This window comes from Pseudophryne corroboree, chromosome 10 (assembly GCF_028390025.1).
Source record: "Pseudophryne corroboree isolate aPseCor3 chromosome 10, aPseCor3.hap2, whole genome shotgun sequence".
In the NCBI taxonomy this organism is placed as follows: domain Eukaryota; kingdom Metazoa; phylum Chordata; class Amphibia; order Anura; family Myobatrachidae; genus Pseudophryne; species Pseudophryne corroboree.
This window is the reverse complement of record NC_086453.1, coordinates 3,055,459-3,075,239: the sequence shown is the minus strand read 5'-3', so window position 1 is coordinate 3,075,239 and position 19,781 is coordinate 3,055,459. Positions and strand designations below refer to the sequence as shown.

The 19,781-nt window shown below is 56.1% G+C and overlaps 1 protein-coding gene across 8 annotated transcripts in view; it reads right to left on the bottom strand.

Annotated features, from left to right (window-relative positions):
* LOC134965708 (ephrin type-B receptor 2) overlaps nucleotides 1-19,781 on the bottom strand; it is a 393,650-nt gene that overhangs the window by 6,288 nt on the left and 367,581 nt on the right. For all 8 annotated transcript variants that reach the window (XM_063942016.1, XM_063942018.1, XM_063942019.1 and 5 more), the window contains exons 12-15: nucleotides 16,410-16,625; nucleotides 8,385-8,534; nucleotides 6,734-6,927; nucleotides 1,740-1,895 (exon numbers count right to left, since the gene is read on the bottom strand). In XM_063942016.1, the coding sequence (XP_063798086.1) occupies nucleotides 1,740-1,895; nucleotides 6,734-6,927; nucleotides 8,385-8,534; nucleotides 16,410-16,625 (716 nt within the window). The remainder of the gene's footprint in view (nucleotides 1-1,739; nucleotides 1,896-6,733; nucleotides 6,928-8,384; nucleotides 8,535-16,409; nucleotides 16,626-19,781) is intronic.

Genomic DNA, 19,781 nt, shown 5'->3' with positions numbered 1-19,781 from the left:
GTATGTACGCCTGCGGGGCCCGTCTCTGGCTGTGTATGTACACCCGCGGGGCCCGTGTCTAGCTGTGTATGTACGCCCGCGGGGCCCGTCTCTGGCTGTGTATGTACGCCTGCGGGGCCCGTCTCTGGCTGTGTGTGTACACCCGCGGGGCCCGTCTCTGGCTGTGTGTGTACACCCGCGGGGCCCATCTCTGGCTGTGTGTGTACACCTGCGGGGCCCATCTCTGGCTGTGTATGTACGCCTGCGGGGCCCGTCTCTGTCTGTGTATGTACACCCGCGGGGCCCGTCTCTGGCTGTGTGTGTACACCTGCGGGGCCCGTCTCTGGCTGTGTGTGTACACCCGCGGGGCCCGTCTCTGGCTGTGTGTGTACACCCGCAGGGCCCGTCTCTGGCTGTGTGTGTACACCTGCGGGGCCCGTCTCTGGCTGTGTGTGTACACCCGCAGGGCCCGTCTCTGGCTGTGTATGTACACCCGCGGGGCCCGTCTCTGGCTGTGTGTACGCCCGCGGGGCCCGTCTCTGGCTGTGTATGTACACCTGCGGGGCCCGTGTCTGGCTGTGTATGTACGCCCGCGGGGCCCGTCTCTGGCTGTGTATGTACACCCGCGGGGCCGTCTCTGGCTGTGTGTGTACACCCGCGGGGCCCGTCTCTGGCTGTATATGTACACCCGCGGGGCCCGTCTCTGGCTGTGTGTGTACACCCGCGGGGCCCGTCTCTGGCTGTGTGTGTACACCTGCGGGGCCCGTCTCTGGCTGTGTATGTACACCCGCGGGGCCCGTCTCTGTGTGTGTACACCCGCGGGGCCCGTCTCTAGCTGTGTGTGTACACCCGCGGGTCCCGTCTCTGGCTGTGTATGTACGCCTGCGGGGCCCGTCTCTGGCTGTGTATGTACGCCTGCGGGGCCCGTCTCTGGCTGTGTATGTACGCCTGCGGGGCCCGTCTCTGGCTGTGTATGTACACCTGCGGGGCCCGTCTCTGGCTGTGTGTGTACACCTGCGGGGCCCGTCTCTGGCTGTGTGTGTTCACCTGCGGGGCCCGTCTCTGGCTGTGTGTGTACACCTGTGGGGCCCGTCTCAGGCTGTGTGTGTACACCCGCGGGACACGTCTCTGGCTGTGTGTGTACACCCGCGGGACACGTCTCTGGCTGTGTATGTACACCTGAGGGGCCCGTTTCTAGCTGTGTATGTACATCTGCGGGGCCCGTCTCTGGCTGTGTGTACACCTGCGGGGCCCGTCTCTGGCTGTGTATATACACCTGCGGGGCCCGTCTCAGGCTGTGTATGTACACCTGAGGGACCCGTTTCTAGCTGTGTATGTACACCCGCGGGACACGTCTCTGGCTGTGTGTGTACACCTGCGGGGCCCGTCTCAGGCTGTGTATGTACACCTGCGGGGCCCGTCTCTGGCTGTGTGTACACCTGCGGGGCCCGTCTCTGGCTGTGTATGTACACCTGAGGGGCCCGTTTCTAGCTGTGTATGTACACCTGAGGGGCCCGTTTCTAGCTGTGTATGTACACCTGAGGGGCCCATTTCTAGCTGTGTATGTACACCCGCGGGACACGTCTCTGGCTGGGTCAGTACAGTGACACGCGGGCTAGTGACGTACAGGACACTAGTGCTGACAGTATACAGGACTGAGTGTAACTATAGAATACACTGATCTGATCGTTCTGTGTAGACTCCTGTTGTTCTATGACGATCATTAGATCCATCCCAGCGTTACACTGGACAATACTTACTCCATGATCATCTGTGATACCACATCGAAGGAGGTGAAGCCGGCGTTGGCAAAGCTCTCTTTGTATTGGCCCATCTTGATGGCGTCCAGCCATTCATCTACTGTGTTGAAGCTGGTGTAGTCTGGGACTGTGCGGTCCAGGAGCGGGAGAGTCACTCTGCAGGGGACAGATGAAGACATCTATTCTCAGCACCAATCCTGCTACAGGTTCTCATGTAAGCCCAACGGGACTCTACCCCGGCCTTCACATCTATACGCTCCATCTAATGGACTCTACCCCGGCCTTCACATCCATACACACCCTCTAATGGACTCTACCCCGGCCTTCACATCTATACACACCCTCTAATGGACTCTACCCCAGCAATCACATCCATACACACATTCTAATGGACTCTACCTCGGCCTTCACATCTACACGCACCCTCTAATGGACTCTACCCCGGCCTTCACATCTACACGCACCCTCTAATGGACTCTACCCCAGCCATCACATCCATACACACATTCTAATGGACTCTACCTCGGCCTTCACATCTACACGCACCCTCTAATGGACTCTACCCCGGCCTTCACATCTACACGCACCCTCTAATGGACGCTACCCCAGCAATCACATCCATACACACCTTCTAATGGACTCTACCCCGGCCTTCACATCCATACGCTCCCTCTAATGGACTCTACCCCGGCCTTCACATCCATACACACCCTCTAATGGGACTCTACCCCAGCAATCACATCCATACACACCTTCTAATGGACTCTACCCCGGCCTTCACATCCATACGCTCCCTCTAATGGACTCTACCCCAGCAATCACATCCATACACACCTTCTAATGGACTCTACCCCGGCCTTCACATCCATACGCTCCCTCTAATGGACTCTACCCCGGCCTTCACATCCATACACACCCTCTAATGGGACTCTGCCCCGGCCATCACATCTGTACGCTCCCTCTCCCAGGCCTTCACATCTGTACGCTCCCTCTAATGGGACTCTACCCCGGCCTTCACATCTATACGCACCCTCTAATGGGACTCTACCCCGGCCTTCACATCCATACGCTCCCTCTAATGGGACACTACCCCGGCCTTCACATCTATACGCTTCCTCTAATGGACTCTACCCCGGCCATCACATCTGTACGCACCATCTCCCCGGCCTTCACATCTGTACGCTCACTCTAATGGGACTCTACCCCGGCCTTCACATATATACGCACCCTCTAATGGGACTCTACCCCGGCCTTCACATCTATACGCACCGTCTAATGGGACTCTACCCCGGCCTTCACATCTATACGCTCCCTCTAATGGACTCTACCCCGGCCTTCACATCTATACGCTCCCTCTAATGGGACTCTGCCCCGGCCATCACATCTGTACGCTCCCTCTCCCCGGCCTTCACATCTGTACGCTCCCTCTAATGGGACTCTACCCCGGCCTTCACATCTATACGCACCCTCTAATGGGACTCTACCCTGGCCTTCACATCTATACGCACCCTCTAATGGGACTCTACCCCGGCCTTCACATCTATACGCTCCCTCTAATGGGACTCTACCCCGGCCTTCACATCCATACACACCCTCTAATGGACTCTACCCCGGCCTTCACATCCATACACATCCTCTAACGGGACTCAGCCCCGGCCTTCACATCTATACGCACCCTCTAATGGTACTCTACACCCGGCCTTCACATCTATACGCACCCTCTAATGGGACTCTACCCCGGCCTTCACATCCATACGCTCCCTCTAATGGACTCTACCCCGGCCTTCACATCCATACACACCCTCTAATGGGACTCTACCCCGGCCTTCACATCTGTACGCTCCCTCTCCCAGGCCTTCACATCTGTACGCTCCCTCTAATGGGACTCTACCCCGGCCTTCACATCTATACGCACCCTCTAATGGGACTCTACCCCGGCCTTCACATCCATACGCTCCCTCTAATGGGACACTACCCCGGCCTTCACATCTATATGCTTCCTTTAATGGACTCTACCCCGGCCATCACATCTGTACGCACCATCTCCCCGGCCTTCACATCTGTACGCTCACTCTAATGGGACTCTACCCCGGCCTTCACATATATACGCACCCTCTAATGGGACTCTACCCCGGCCTTCACATCTACACACACCCTCTAATGGACTCTACCCTGGCCTTCACATCTACACGCACCCTCTAATGGACTCTACCCCGGCCTTCACATCTACACGCACCCTCTAATGAACTCTACCCCGGCCTTCACATCTACAAGCACCCTCTAATGGACTCTACCCCGGCCTTCACATGTACACGCACCCTCTTATGGAACTCTACCCCGGCCTTCACATCTATACGCACCCTCTAATGGGACTCTACCCCGGCCTTCACATCCATACGCTCCCTCTAATGGGACACTACCCCGGCCTTCACATCTATACGCTTCCTCTAATGGACTCTACCCCGGCCATCACATCTGTACGCACCATCTCCCCGGCCTTCACATCTGTACGCTCACTCTAATGGGACTCTACCCCGGCCTTCACATATATACGCACCCTCTAATGGGACTCTACCCCGGCCTTCACATCTATACGCACCCTCTAATGGGACTCTACCCCGGCCTTCACATCTATACGCTCCCTCTAATGGACTCTACCCCGGCCTTCACATCTATACGCTCCCTCTAATGGGACTCTGCCCCGGCCATCACATCTGTACGCTCCCTCTCCCCGGCCTTCACATCTGTACGCTCCCTCTAATGGACTCTACCCCGGCCATCACATCTGTACGCACCATCTCCCCGGCCTTCACATCTGTACGCTCACTCTAATGGGACTCTACCCCGGCCTTCACATATATACGCACCCTCTAATGGGACTCTACCCCGGCCTTCACATCTATACGCACCCTCTAATGGACTCTACCCCGGCCTTCACATCTATACGCTCCCTCTAATGGGACTCTGCCCCGGCCATCACATCTGTACGCTCCCTCTCCCCGGCCTTCACATCTGTACGCTCCCTCTAATGGGACTCTACCCCGGCCTTCACATCTATACGCACCCTCTAATGGGACTCTACCCTGGCCTTCACATCTATACGCACCCTCTAATGGGACTCTACCCCGGCCTTCACATCTATACGCTCCCTCTAATGGGACTCTACCCCGGCCTTCACATCCATACACACCCTCTAATGGACTCTACCCCGGCTTTCACATCTATACGCACCCTCTAATGGTACTCTACACCCGGCCTTCACATCTATACGCACCCTCTAATGGGACACTACCCCGGCCTTCACATCCATACGCTCCCTCTAATGGGACACTACCCCGGCCTTCACATCTATATGCTTCCTTTAATGGACTCTACCCCGGCCATCACATCTGTACGCACCATCTCCCCGGCCTTCACATCTGTACGCTCACTCTAATGGGACTCTACCCCGGCCTTCACATATATACGCACCCTCTAATGGGACTCTACCCCGGCCTTCACATCTACACACACCCTCTAATGGACTCTACCCTGGCCTTCACATCTACACGCACCCTCTAATGGACTCTACCCCGGCCTTCACATCTACACGCACCCTCTAATGAACTCTACCCCGGCCTTCACATCTACAAGCACCCTCTAATGGACTCTACCCCGGCCTTCACATGTACACGCACCCTCTTATGGAACTCTACCCCGGCCTTCACATCTATACGCACCCTCTAATGGGACTCTACCCCGGCCTTCACATCCATACGCTCCCTCTAATGGGACACTACCCCGGCCTTCACATCTATACGCTTCCTCTAATGGACTCTACCCCGGCCATCACATCTGTACGCACCATCTCCCCGGCCTTCACATCTGTACGCTCACTCTAATGGGACTCTACCCCGGCCTTCACATATATACGCACCCTCTAATGGGACTCTACCCCGGCCTTCACATCTATACGCACCCTCTAATGGGACTCTACCCCGGCCTTCACATCTATACGCTCCCTCTAATGGACTCTACCCCGGCCTTCACATCTATACGCTCCCTCTAATGGGACTCTGCCCCAGCCATAACATATGTACGCTCCCTCTCCCCGGCCTTCACATCTGTACGCTCCCTCTAATGGGACTCTACCCCGGCCTTCACATCTATACGCACCCTCTAATGGGACTCTACCCTGGCCTTCACATCTATACGCTCCCTCTAATGGGACTCTACCCCGGCCTTCACATCCATACACACCCTCTAATGGACTCTACCCCGGCCTTCACATCCATACACATCCTCTAACGGGACTCAGCCCCGGCCTTCACATCTATACGCACCCTCTAATGGTACTCTACACCCGGCCTTCACATCTATACGCACCCTCTAATGGGACTCTACCCCGGCCTTCACATCCATACGCTCCCTCTAATGGGACACTACCCCGGCCTTCACATCTATATGCTTCCTTTAATGGACTCTACCCCGGCCATCACATCTGTACGCACCATCTCCCCGGCCTTCACATCTGTACGCTCACTCTAATGGGACTCTACCCCGGCCTTCACATATATACGCACCCTCTAATGGGACTCTACCCCGGCCTTCACATCTACACACACCCTCTAATGGACTCTACCCTGGCCTTCACATCTACACGCACCCTCTAATGGACTCTACCCCGGCCTTCACATCTACACGCACCCTCTAATGAACTCTACCCCGGCCTTCACATCTACAAGCACCCTCTAATGGACTCTACCCCGGCCTTCACATGTACACGCACCCTCTTATGGAACTCTACCCCGGCCTTCACATCTATACGCACCCTCTAATGGGACTCTACCCCGGCCTTCACATCCATACGCTCCCTCTAATGGGACTCTACCCCGGCCTTCACATCTACACGCACCCTCTAATGGGACTCTACCCTGGCCTTTGCACTCTCTAATGGGACTGGTGAGACCTCATGTAATAACCAATGCCGCATCTATGTACTGAACTCCACGTACCCGGACAAGAGGGGGGCAACAGCTTTCAAACTGTTGGGGTTACGGATCATTTTATCCAAAGTGTTAACTATTTGCCCAAACTTAGGCCGATGATTTCGATCCTTCTGCCAACAGTCCAGCATAAGTTGGTGGAGTGCGTTGGGGCAATCCATTGGTGGTGGGAGTCGATAATCCTGTTCAATGGCGTTTATCACCTGCAACATAAAAACAGGCATTGTGTTATCAATAGGCCGGCCTCAGTCTCCCCGTGAGGTGACGGAAGGCCTCAGTCTCCCCGTGAGGTGACGGCAGGCCTCAGTCTCCCCGTGAGGTGACGGAAGGCCTCAGTCTCCCCGTGAGGTGATGGCCAGCCTCAGTCTCCCCGCGTGGTGACGACCGGCCTCAGTCTCCCCGTGTGGTGACGGCCGGCCTCAGTCTCCCCGCGTGGTGACGGCCGGCCTCAGTCTCCCCGCGTGGTGACGGCCGGCCTCAGTCTCCCCGTGAGGTGACGGCCGGCCTCAGTCTCCCCGTGAGGTGACGGAAGGCCTCAGTCTCCCCGTGAGGTGACGGAAGGCCTCAGTCTCCCCGTGAGGTGACGGCCAGCCTCAGTCTCCCCGTGAGGTGACGGCCAGCCTCAGTCTCCCTGTGAGGTGACGGCCGGCCTCAGTCTCCCCGTGAGGTGACAGCCAACCTTAGTCTCCCCGTGAGGTGACGGCCAGCCTCAGTCTCCCCGTGAGGTGACGGCCGGCCTCAGTCTCCCCGTGAGGTGACGGCCGGCCTCAGTCTCCCCATGTGGTGACGGCCAGCCTCAGTCTCCCCGCGTGCCTGGTATTAAACATAGAAACATAGAATTTGACGGCAGATAAGAACCACTTGGCCCATCTAGTCTGCCCCTTTTTTTTATCCTTTAGGTAATCTCAACCCTTTTTGAACCTTAATTCTTTGTAAGGATATTCATATGCCTGTCCCAAGCATGTTACATTGCCCTACAGTCTTAGCCTCTACCACCTCTGATGGGAGGCTATTCCACTTATCCACTACCCTTTCTAATTCTGTGAAGTAATTTTTCCTTAAATTTCCCCTGAACCCCCCCCCCCTCCAGTCTCAGTGTATGTCCTCGAGTTCTAATACTTCTCTTCCTTTGAAGAATGTTTCCCTCCTGGACTTTTGGTCATTATATGGTATAATTACTGCTGGTGTCTGTCGCGCTGCTGATTATCATAACACGGGCAGTAGCGCAGAGGAAGCCTGCAGATTACTGAGCGGCGTCGCTCTCCTATGAAGGCGAGTCTGTCTGACCACAAGGCGCTCCCGGCTGTCGCTCCGTCAGATAGGATCTCCGGAATCTGGTGGGTTTAATGTCTGGACAATAGGATCATTAGGAGGACTCAGCGGCAGGAATATGGGAACGTTCCTGTTATCCGGGATTGCTGTGTACCTCACACCTCAAGGTCATCATGTTAATTAGCGATGAATGGACTACGATCAATGCTATATTATTATTTCATCTGAGCGGAACAGACAGAGAGAGGGCAATGACTACGACTACCGTCCACAGTAACTAGATCCTAATTCTTCATGGTTCCGCTCCCAATATAACAATGGCGGTGATCTGACGCGGCGCTGCTGCATGCCAATTACTGGAACGAGGCACAGCTGCTGGAGCACTTACATCTTGGTTGGTCATATCCCAGTAGGGTCTCTCGCCGTATGACATCACCTCCCACATGACGATGCCGTAGCTCCAGACGTCACTGGCAGATGTGAACTTTCTGTACTGAATGGCTTCGGGCGCGGTCCAGCGGATGGGAATCTTCCCGCCCTGTAATATAGGCATGTCACTGACACAACGTATCATTTATTATCTCCTCATAATATCATTAATATGAGCAGACGTCTCCTGTACCCGGAGTATGCGCCGCCCTGGGAAGGAGACAAATGGAGGGAGCCAGCAGCTGCGCCGGCAGAGTCACAGAACTCCCAGCTGTGGTGCGCTAAGACCCTGATATCTCCCCGGAGGCTGCAAGCGCCGTCCTCAGACGCCGCGGATTAATCAGAGACAATTACATGGCGATGACAGAGAGGCTCAAACGCTGCGCGAGATGGAAATTCTCTCAGAGGTATGAGAGGTCTCACAGAGGGAAGAGCAGGGAGTCACGTGTGCGATGAACAGGGATGAGTGACCCCTGCTCTGGTGTCACAGAGGGAAGAGCAGGGAGTCACGTGGGCGAGGAACAGGGATGAGTGACCCTGCTCTGGTGTCACAGAGGGAAGCGCAGGGAGTCACGTGGGCGATGCACAGGGATGAGTGACCCCTGCTCTGGTGTCACAGAGGGAAGAGCAGGGAGTCACGTGGGCGAGGAACAGGGATGAGTGACCCTGCTCTGGTGTCACAGAGGGAAGAGCAGGGAGTCACGTGGGCGATGCACAGGGATGAGTGACCCCTGCTCTGGTGTCACAGAGGGAAGAGCAGGGAGTCACGTGGGCGAGGCACAGGGATGAGAGACCCCTGCTCTGGTCTCACAGAGGGAAGAGCAGGGAGTCACGTGGGCGATGCACAGGGATGAGAGACCCCTGCTCTGGTGTCACAGAGGGAAGAGCAGGGAGTCACGTGGGTGAGGCACAGGGATGAGTGACCCCTGCTCTGGTGTCACAGAGGGAAGAGCAGGGAGTCACGTGGGCGATGCACAGGGATGAGTGACCCTGCTCTGATGTCACAGAGGGAAGAGCAGGGAGTCACGTGGGCGATGCACAGGGATGAGAGACCCCTGCTCTGGTGTCACAGAGGGAAGCGCAGGGAGTCACGTGGGCGATGCACAGGGATGAGTGACCCCTGCTCTGGTCTCACAGAGGGAAGAGCAGGGAGTCACGTGGGCGAGGCACAGGGATGAGTGACCCCTGCTCTGGTCTCACAGAGGGAAGAGCAGGGAGTCACGTGGGCGAGGCACAGGGATGAGTGACCCCTGCTCTGGTCTCACAGAGGGAAGAGCAGGGAGTCACGTGGGCGATGCACAGGGATGAGTGACCCCTGCTCTGGTCTCACAGAGGGAAGAGCAGGGAGTCACGTGGGCGAGGCACAGGGATGAGAGACCCCTGCTCTGGTGTCACAGAGGGAAGAGCAGGGAGTCACGTGGGCGATGCACAGGGATGAGTGACCCCTGCTCTGGTGTCACAGAGGGAAGAGCAGGGAGTCACGTGGGTGAGGCACAGGGATGAGTGACCCCTGCTCTGGTGTCACAGAGGGAAGAGCAGGGAGTCACGTGGGCGATGCACAGGGATGAGTGACCCTGCTCTGATGTCACAGAGGGAAGAGCAGGGAGTCACGTGGGCGATGCACAGGGATGAGAGACCCCTGCTCTGGTGTCACAGAGGGAAGCGCAGGGAGTCACGTGGGCGATGCACAGGGATGAGTGACCCCTGCTCTGGTCTCACAGAGGGAAGAGCAGGGAGTCACGTGGGCGAGGCACAGGGATGAGTGACCCCTGCTCTGGTCTCACAGAGGGAAGAGCAGGGAGTCACGTGGGCGATGCACAGGGATGAGTGACCCCTGCTCTGGTCTCACAGAGGGAAGAGCAGGGAGTCACGTGGGCGAGGCACAGGGATGAGAGACCCCTGCTCTGGTGTCACAGAGGGAAGAGCAGGGAGTCACGTGGGCGATGCACAGGGATGAGTGACCCCTGCTCTGGTGTCACAGAGGGAAGAGCAGGGAGTCATGTGGGCGAGGCACAGGGATGAGTGACCCCTGCTCTGGTGTCACAGAAGGAAGAGCAGGGAGTCACGTGGGCGAGGCACAGGGATGAGTGACCCTGCTCTGGTGTCACAGAGGGAAGTGCAGGGAGTCACGTGGGCGAGGCACAGGGATGAGAGACCCCTGCTCTGGTGTCACAGAGGGAAGAGCAGGGAGTCACGTGGGCGAGGCACAGGGATGAGTGACCCCTGCTCTGGTGTCACAGAGGGAAGAGCAGGGAGTCATGTGGGCGATGCACAGGGATGAGTGACCCCTGCTCTGGTGTCACAGAGGGAAGAGCAGGGAGTCACGTGGGCGATGCACAGGGATGAGTGACCCTGCTCTGATGTCACAGAGGGAAGAGCAGGGAGTCACGTGGGCGAGGCACAGGGATGAGTGACCCCTGCTCTGGTCTCACAAAGGGAAGAGCAGGGAGTCACGTGGGCGATGCACAGGGATGAGTGACCCCTGCTCTGGTGTCACAGAGGGAAGAGCAGGGAGTCACGTGGGCGAGGCACAGGGATGAGAGACCCCTGCTCTGGTCTCACAGAGGGAAGAGCAGGGAGTCACGTGGGCGATGCACAGGGATGAGTGACCCCTGCTCTGGTGTCACAGAGAGAAGAGCAGGGAGTCACGTGGGCGATGCACAGGGATGAGTGACCCCTGCTCTGGTCTCACAGAGGGAAGAGCAGGGAGTCACGTGGGCGAGGCACAGGGATGAGAGACCCCTGCTCTGGTGTCACAGAGGGAAGTGCAGGGAGTCACGTGGGCGATGCACAGGGATGAGTGACCCCTGCTCTGGTCTCACAGAGGGAAAAGCAGGGAGTCACGTGGGCGAGGCACAGGGATGAGTGACCCCTGCTCTGGTGTCACAGAGGGAAGAGCAGGGAGTCATGTGGGCGATGCACAGGGATGAGTGACCCCTGCTCTGGTGTCACAGAGGGAAGAGCAGGGAGTCACGTGGGCGATGCACAGGGATGAGTGACCCCTGCTCTGGTGTCACAGAAGGAAGAGCAGGGAGTCACGTGGGCGAGGCACAGGGATGAGTGACCCTGCTCTGGTGTCACAGAGGGAAGAGCAGGGAGTCACGTGGGCGAGGCACAGGGATGAGAGACCCCTGCTCTGGTGTCACAGAGGGAAGCGCAGGGAGTCACGTGGGCGAGGCACAGGGATGAGTGACCCCTGCTCTGGTCTCACAGAGGGAAGCGCAGGGAGTCACGTGGGCGAGGCACAGGGATGAGTGACCCCTGCTCTGGTGTCACAGAGGGAAGCGCAGGGAGTCACGTGGGCGATGCACAGGGATGAGTGACCACTGCTCTGGTGTCACAGAGGGAAGAGCAGGGAGTCACGTGGGCGATGCACAGGGATGAGTGACCCCTGCTCTGGTTTCACAGAGGGAAGCGCAGGGAGTCACGTGGGCGATGCACAGGGATGAGTGACCCCTGCTCTGGTGTCACAGAGGGAAGCGCAGGGAGTCACGTGGGCGATGCACAGGGATGAGTGACCCTGCTCTGGTGTCACAGAGGGAAGAGCAGGGAGTCACGTGGGCGAGGCACAGGGATGAGTGACCCCTGCTCTGGTGTCCCAGAGGGAAGAGCAGGGAGTCACGTGGGCGATGCACAGGGATGAGTGACCCCTGCTCTGGTGTCACAGAGGGAAGAGCAGGGAGTCACGTGGGCGAGGCACAGGGATGAGTGACCCCTGCTCTGGTGTCACAGAGGGAAGCGCAGGGAGTCACGTGGGCGAGGCACAGGGATGAGAGACCCCTGCTCTGGTGTCACAGAGGAAAGAGCAGGGAGTCACGTGGGCGAGGCACAGGGATGAGAGAGACCCCTGCTCTGGTGTCACAGAGGGAAGAGCAGGGAGTCACGTGGGCGAGGCACAGGGATGAGAGAGACCCCTGCTCTGGTGTCACAGAGGAAAGAGCAGGGAGTCACGTGGGCGAGGCACAGGGATGAGAGAGACCCCTGCTCTGGTGTCACAGAGGGAAGAGCAGGGAGTCACGTGGGCGATGCACAGGGATGAGTGACCCTGCTCTGGTGTCACAGAGGGAAGAGCAGGGAGTCACGTGGGCGAGGCACAGGGATGAGAGACCCCTGCTCTGGTGTCACAGAGGGAAGAGCAGGGAGTCACGTGGGCGAGGCACAGGGATGAGTGACCCCTGCTCTGCTCTCACAGAGGGAAGAGCAGGGAGTCACGTGGGCGAGGCACAGGGATGAGTGACCACTGCTCTGATGTCACAGAGGGAAGCGCAGGGAGTCACGTGGGCGATGCACAGGGATGAGTGACCCCTGCTCTGGTCTCACAGAGGGAAGAGCAGGGAGTCACGTGGGCGATGCACAGGGATGAGTGACCCTGCTCTGGTGTCACAGAGGGAAGAGCAGGGAGTCACGTGGGCGAGGCACAGGGATGAGTGACCCTGCTCTGGTGTCACAGAGGGAAGAGCAGGGAGTCACGTGGGCGATGCACAGGGATGAGTGACCTGGTGGAGCTGGAGCCATCTGACACTTTATATATATATATGGAAATCCTTTCATCTATTCACAGCCCAGTGGAGAGACGTCCGGGACTTACAGTCAGATACCAGGTGAACATGCTTACATATGGTTGTATTACCAAGCTGGGGCTAGACCGGGGAGCTTACACTTCAAGGAGCAGAATACGGCCATAATGGAGAACATTCAGGCTAGGGGAAAATGTGAGCTCCAGAGCCTGATTACCCAGCGACGTACAGTACAGACCAACACAGGCACAGGACTACAATGATTGCCCCAAAGAGCTTACACTCTAGATCGGCAACGGACCCTGAGGCAATGGTATTCCATCCAGATTCTACAACTGCTGGATGATATGAAGTTCTGCTGAGGCGTGTATTGTGTTACGCAGCCCCTGTGACCCGGAACCTTCTCTGGTGTAAAGGCCGCAGGAAGCTCAGTCTAGAATGGGGACAAGCAGGGTGCTCAGAGTAACCGCCTCAGCTTCAAGCTCCGCGTGCGGCGGTCTGCCTGGAACGTCCCTATAGCCACTGTCTGGAGCGGAAGGGCACTGGGCACGGCATACAGAGTGATTGCAAACGTCTGAGACCGCCGCCAGCCTGGTGTATAACCGTGATACAGGGACTGACCGGCGAGAGCGCGCATGTTACAGGCAGACGCCACTCACCAATGCGCTGGTGTATAACCGTGATACAGGGGACAGAACGGCGAGAGCGCGTATGTTACAGGCAGACGCCACTCACCAATGCGCTGGTGTGTAACCGCGATACAGGGGACTGACCGGCGAGAGCGCGTATGTTACAGGCAGACGCCACTCACCAATGCGCTGGTGTATAACCGTGATACAGGGGACTGACCGGCGAGAGCGCGTATGTTACAGGCAGACGCCACTCACCAATGCGCTGGTGTGTAACCGTGATACAGGGGACTGACCGGCGAGAGCGCGTATGTTACAGGCAGACGCCACTCACCAATGCGCTGGTGTATAACCGTGATACAGGGGACTGACCGGCGAGAGCGCGTATGTTACAGGCAGACGCCACTCACCAATGCGCTGGTGTATAACCGTGATACAGGGGACTGAACGGCGAGAGCGCGTATGTTACAGGCAGACGCCACTCACCAATGCGCTGGTGTATAACCGTGATACAGGAGACTGAACGGCGAGAGCGCGTATGTTACAGGCAGACGCCACTCACCAATGCGCTGGTGTATAACCGTGATACAGGGGACAGAACGGCGAGAGCGCGTATGTTACAGGCAGACGCCACTCACCAATGCGCTGGTGTATAACCGTGATACAGGGGACTGAACGGCGAGAGCGCGTATGTTACAGGCAGACGCCACTCACCAATGCGCTGGTGTATAACCGTGATACAGGGGACTGAATGGCGAGAGCGCGTATGTTACAGGCAGACGCCACTCACCAATGCGCTGGTGTATAACCGTGATACAGGGGACTGAACGGCGAGAGCGCGCATGTTACAGGCAGACGCCACTCACCAATGCGCTGGTGTGTAACCGTGATACAGGGGACTGAACGGCGAGAGCGCGTATGTTACAGGCAGACGCCACTCACCAATGCGCTGGTGTATAACCGTGATACAGGGGACTGACCGGCGAGAGCGCGTATGTTACAGGCAGACGCCACTCACCAATGCGCTGGTGTATAACCGTGATACAGGGGACTGAACGGCGAGAGCGTGTATGTTACAGGCAGACGCCACTCACCAATGCGCTGGTGTATAACCGTGATACAGGGGACTGAACGGCGAGAGCGCGTATGTTACAGGCAGACGCCACTCACCAATGCGCTGGTGTATAACCGTGATACAGGGGACTGACCGGCGAGAGCGCGTATGTTACAGGCAGACGCCACTCACCAATGCGCTGGTGTATAACCGTGATACAGGGACTGAACGGCGAGAGCGCGTATGTTACAGGCAGACGCCACTCACCAATGCGCTGGTGTATAACCGTGATACAGGGGACTGACCGGCGAGAGCGCATATGTTACAGGCAGACGCCACTCACCAATGCGCTGGTGTATAACCGTGATACAGGGGACTGAACGGCGAGCGCGCGTATGTTACAGGCAGACGCCACTCACCAATGCGCTGGTGTATAACCGTGATACAGGGGACTGAACGGCGAGCGCGCGTATGTTACAGGCAGACGCCACTCACCAATGCGCTGGTGTATAACCGTGATACAGGGGACTGACCGGCGAGAGCGCGTATGTTACAGGCAGACGCCACTCACCAATGCGCTGGTGTATAACCGTGATACAGGGGACTGAATGGCGAGAGCGCGTATGTTACAGGCAGACGCCACTCACCAATGCGCTGGTGTATAACCGTGATACAGGGGACTGAACGGCGAGAGCGCGTATGTTACAGGCAGACGCCACTCACCAATGCGCTGGTGTATAACCGTGATACAGGGGACTGAACGGCGAGAGCATGTATGTTACAGGCAGACGCCACTCACCAATGCGCTGGTGTATAACCGTGTTACAGGGGACTGAACGGCGAGAGCGCTTATGTTACAGGCAGACGCCACTCACCAATGCGCTGGTGTATAACCGTGATACAGGGGACTGACCGGCGAGATCGCGTATGTTACAGGCAGACGCCACTCACCAATGCGCTGGTGTATAACCGTGATACAGGGGACTGAACGGCGAGAGCGCGTATGTTACAGGCAGACGCCACTCACCAATGCGCTGGTGTATAACCGTGATACAGGGGACTGACCGGCGAGAGCGCGTATGTTACAGGCAGACGCCACTCACCAATGCGCTGGTGTATAACCGTGATACAGGGGACTGAACGGCGAGAGCGCGTATGTTACAGGCAGACGCCACTCACCAATGCGCTGGTGTATAACCGTGATACAGGGGACTGAACGGCGAGAGCGCGTATGTTACAGGCAGACGCCACTCACCAATGCGCTGGTGTATGACCGTGATACAGGGACTGACCGGCGAGAGCGCGTATGTTACAGGCAGACGCCACTCACCAATGCGCTGGTGTATAACCGTGATACAGGGGACTGAACGGCGATAGCGCGTATGTTACAGGCAGACGCCACTCACCAATGCGCTGGTGTATAACCGTGATACAGGGGACTGACCGGCGAGAGCGCGTATGTTACAGGCAGACGCCACTCACCAATGCGCTGGTGTATAACCGTGATACAGGGGACTGACCGGCGAGAGCGCATATGTTACAGGCAGACGCCACTCACCAATGCGCTGGTGTATAACCGTGATACAGGGGACAGAACGGCGAGAGCGCGTATGTTACAGGCAGACGCCACTCACCAATGCGCTGGTGTATAACCGTGATACAGGGACTGAACGGCGAGAGCGCGTATGTTACAGGCAGACGCCACTCACCAATGCGCTGGTGTATAACCGTGATACAGGGACTGAACGGCGAGAGCGCGTATGTTACAGGCAGACGCCACTCACCAATGCGCTGGTGTAGGTCGGGTCAGACGTGTCATCCTCCAGGAAGCGAGACAGACCGAAGTCAGACACCTTACACACCAGGTTACTGTTCACCAGGATGTTACGGGCCGCTAGGTCCCGGTGGACATAGTTCATGTCGGCCAAGTACTTCATTCCTGCAGCGATTCCACGCAGCATCCCCACCAGCTGGATGACCGTGAACTGACCGTCATTCTGCTGCAGAGACAAAGAGTGCAAAGTACTTACTGCTATAGTACTTACCATATACATAGTCCTTACTGTACCCATAGTCCCTACTGTATCCATAGTCCGTACTGTACCCATAGTCAGTGGCGTAACTAGAAATTTTTCTCCCCCAAGCCAAAAAATTCTTCGGCGCCCCCAATCCCCCATAATTGGCACTAGTAAAGGGATAAATATGCGTGCGCCGCAAAAAAGGGGTGTGGCTTCGTTGAAATGGGCGTGGCATTGCAGGAAAAGACTACCTTATACCCCAGTTTTGCAACCTGCATGCCCAGACGTTAGCCACCACAGGAAAGAAAAATAATCCTGATTCATGCCCCTTACATTATTTGTCATTTTTCCTCCTTATAGTAATGCCCAGTATACATTATGCCACATACTGCGATGGCCCTTACACATTATGCCACACACAATAATGCACGACACAATATGCACACACCATAATGCCCCCGACACACTATGCCACACACCGTAATGTCTGTGACACATTATGCCACACACCGTAATGCCCCTGACACATTATGCCACACACCGTAATGTCTGTGACACATTATGCCACACACCGTAATGTCTGTGACACATTATGACAGGAATCGCAATGCCCGTTATACATTATGCTACACACTGCAATGCCCCTGATACATTATAGCACATACAATGTCTGTGACACAGTATGACACACACCACAATGATCCTGAGACATTATACCACATACCACAATGCCCGTGATATAGTATACAACACACCGTAATGCCTGACACATTATGACACACACCGCAATGTCCGTGATACATTATGCCACACTGCAATGCCCCGGAGACATTATACCACATACCACAATGCCCGTGATATAGTATACCATACACCGTAATGCCTGACACATTATGCCACACACCATAATGTCTGTGACACATTATGACAGGAATCGCAATGCCCGTTATATATTACGCTACACACTGCAATGCCCCTGATACATTATAGCACATACAATGTCTGTGACACATTATGACACACACCGCAATAACCCTGAGACATTATACCACATACCACAATGCTCGTGATATAGTATACAACACACCGTAATGCCTGACACATTATGACACACACCGCAATGTCCGTGATACATTATGCCACACTGCAATGCCCCTAAGACATTATACCACAATGCACGTGATATAGTATACCATACACCGTAATGCCTGTGACACATACCGCAATGCCTGTTATACCCTATGCCACACACCGCAATGCCCGTTATACATTATGCCACACTGCAATGACCCTGAGACATTATACCACAATGCCCGTGATATAGTATGCCACACACCGTAATGTCTGTGACACATTATGCCACACACCATAATGCATGTGACACATTATGACACACACCGCAATGTCCGTGATACATTATGCCACACACCGTAATGCATGTGACACATTATGCCACACACCGCAATGTTCGTGATACATTATGCCACACTGCAATGCCCCGGAGACATTATACCACATACCACAATGCCCGTGATATAGTATACCATACACCGTAATGCCTGTGACACATACCGCAATGCTTGTTATACCCTATGCCACACACCGCAATGCCCGTTATACATTATGCCACACTGCAATGACCCTGAGACATTATACCACAATGCCCGTGATATAGTATGCCACACACCGTAATGTCTGTGACACATTATGCCATACACCGTAATGCATGTGACACATTATGACACACACCGCAATGTCCGTGATACATTATGCCACACACCGTAATGCCCATTACACATTAAGTCCTACAGTAAGGCTTCTAATTATTTTTAAATTACCTGCTCGTTGCCAGGGGTTTCATGCTCTTGGTTCCATGCTCGTTGCCAGGGGGTAGTGCTTGTTGCTAGGGCTGTGCTCTCCCAGTGCCACATATGCCCCCAGTGCCAGATATTCCCCCACAGTGCCAGGTACTCACATGCCCCCAGTGCCAAATATAGCCCCCACCCCCCCTTGTGTCAGGTACACATATACCCCCCAGTGCCACATATGCCCCCAGTGCCAGATATTCCCCCACAGTGCCAGGTACTCACATGCCCCCAGGGCCAAATACAGCCTCCCCCCATGTGCCAGGTACACATATAACCCCCAGTGCCACATATGCCCCCAGTGCAACATAAGCCCCCCTCCCCCTGTGCCACATATGTCCCCAGTGCCACATAAGCCCCCTCCCCCTGTGCCGCATATGCTCCCACAGTGCCCCCCATGCTCCCCCAGTGCCCCCCCCCCCCCACTGTCTTGTGTTGGAGGGATACGGAGGGCACAGCACGCGCCTCTCCTGTGTCCCTCCTGGGTCTCCGGCAGGTCTGGTAAAGGAAGTGCCGGTTCGTGAGCCAATCAGAGCTTTCCTTTATTAGACCCGCCGGAGACCCAGGAGGGACACAGGAGAGGCGCGTGCTGTGCCCTCCGTGTCCCTGCTTACAGCAGCGAAGGGAAGGAAGAGACCGCAGGGTGGGGAGACCACAGATTGACATGCGATTAATCTGCGCTAAATCAGTGGCGCCCCCGCAGCCCCTTGCCCCCAAGCCACTGCGAGGGCTGCGGGGGCAGTAGTTACACCACTGCCCATAGTCCTTACTGTACACATAGCCCGTACTGTACCCATAGCTCTTACTGTACCCATAGCCCCTACTGTACCCATAGTCCCTACTGTACCCATAGCCCCTACTGTACCCATAGTCCCTACTGTACCCATAGCCCTTACTGTACCCATAGCCCTTACTGTACCCATAGTCCTTACTGTACCCATAGTCCCTACTGTACCCATAGTCCTTACTGTACCCATAGTCCTTACTGTACTCATAGCCCTTACTGTACCCATAGCCCTTACTGTACCCATAGTCCTTACTGTACCCATAGCCCCTACTGTACCCATAGTCCTTACTGTACCCATAGTCCCTACTGTACCCATAGCCCTTACTGTACTCATAGCCCTTACTGTACCCATAGTCCTTACTGTACTCATAGCCCTTACTGTACTCATAGCCCTTACTGTACCCATAGTCCTTACTGTACCCATAGCCCTTACTGTACCCATAGTCCTTACTGTACCCATAGCCCTTACTGTACCCATAGCCCTTA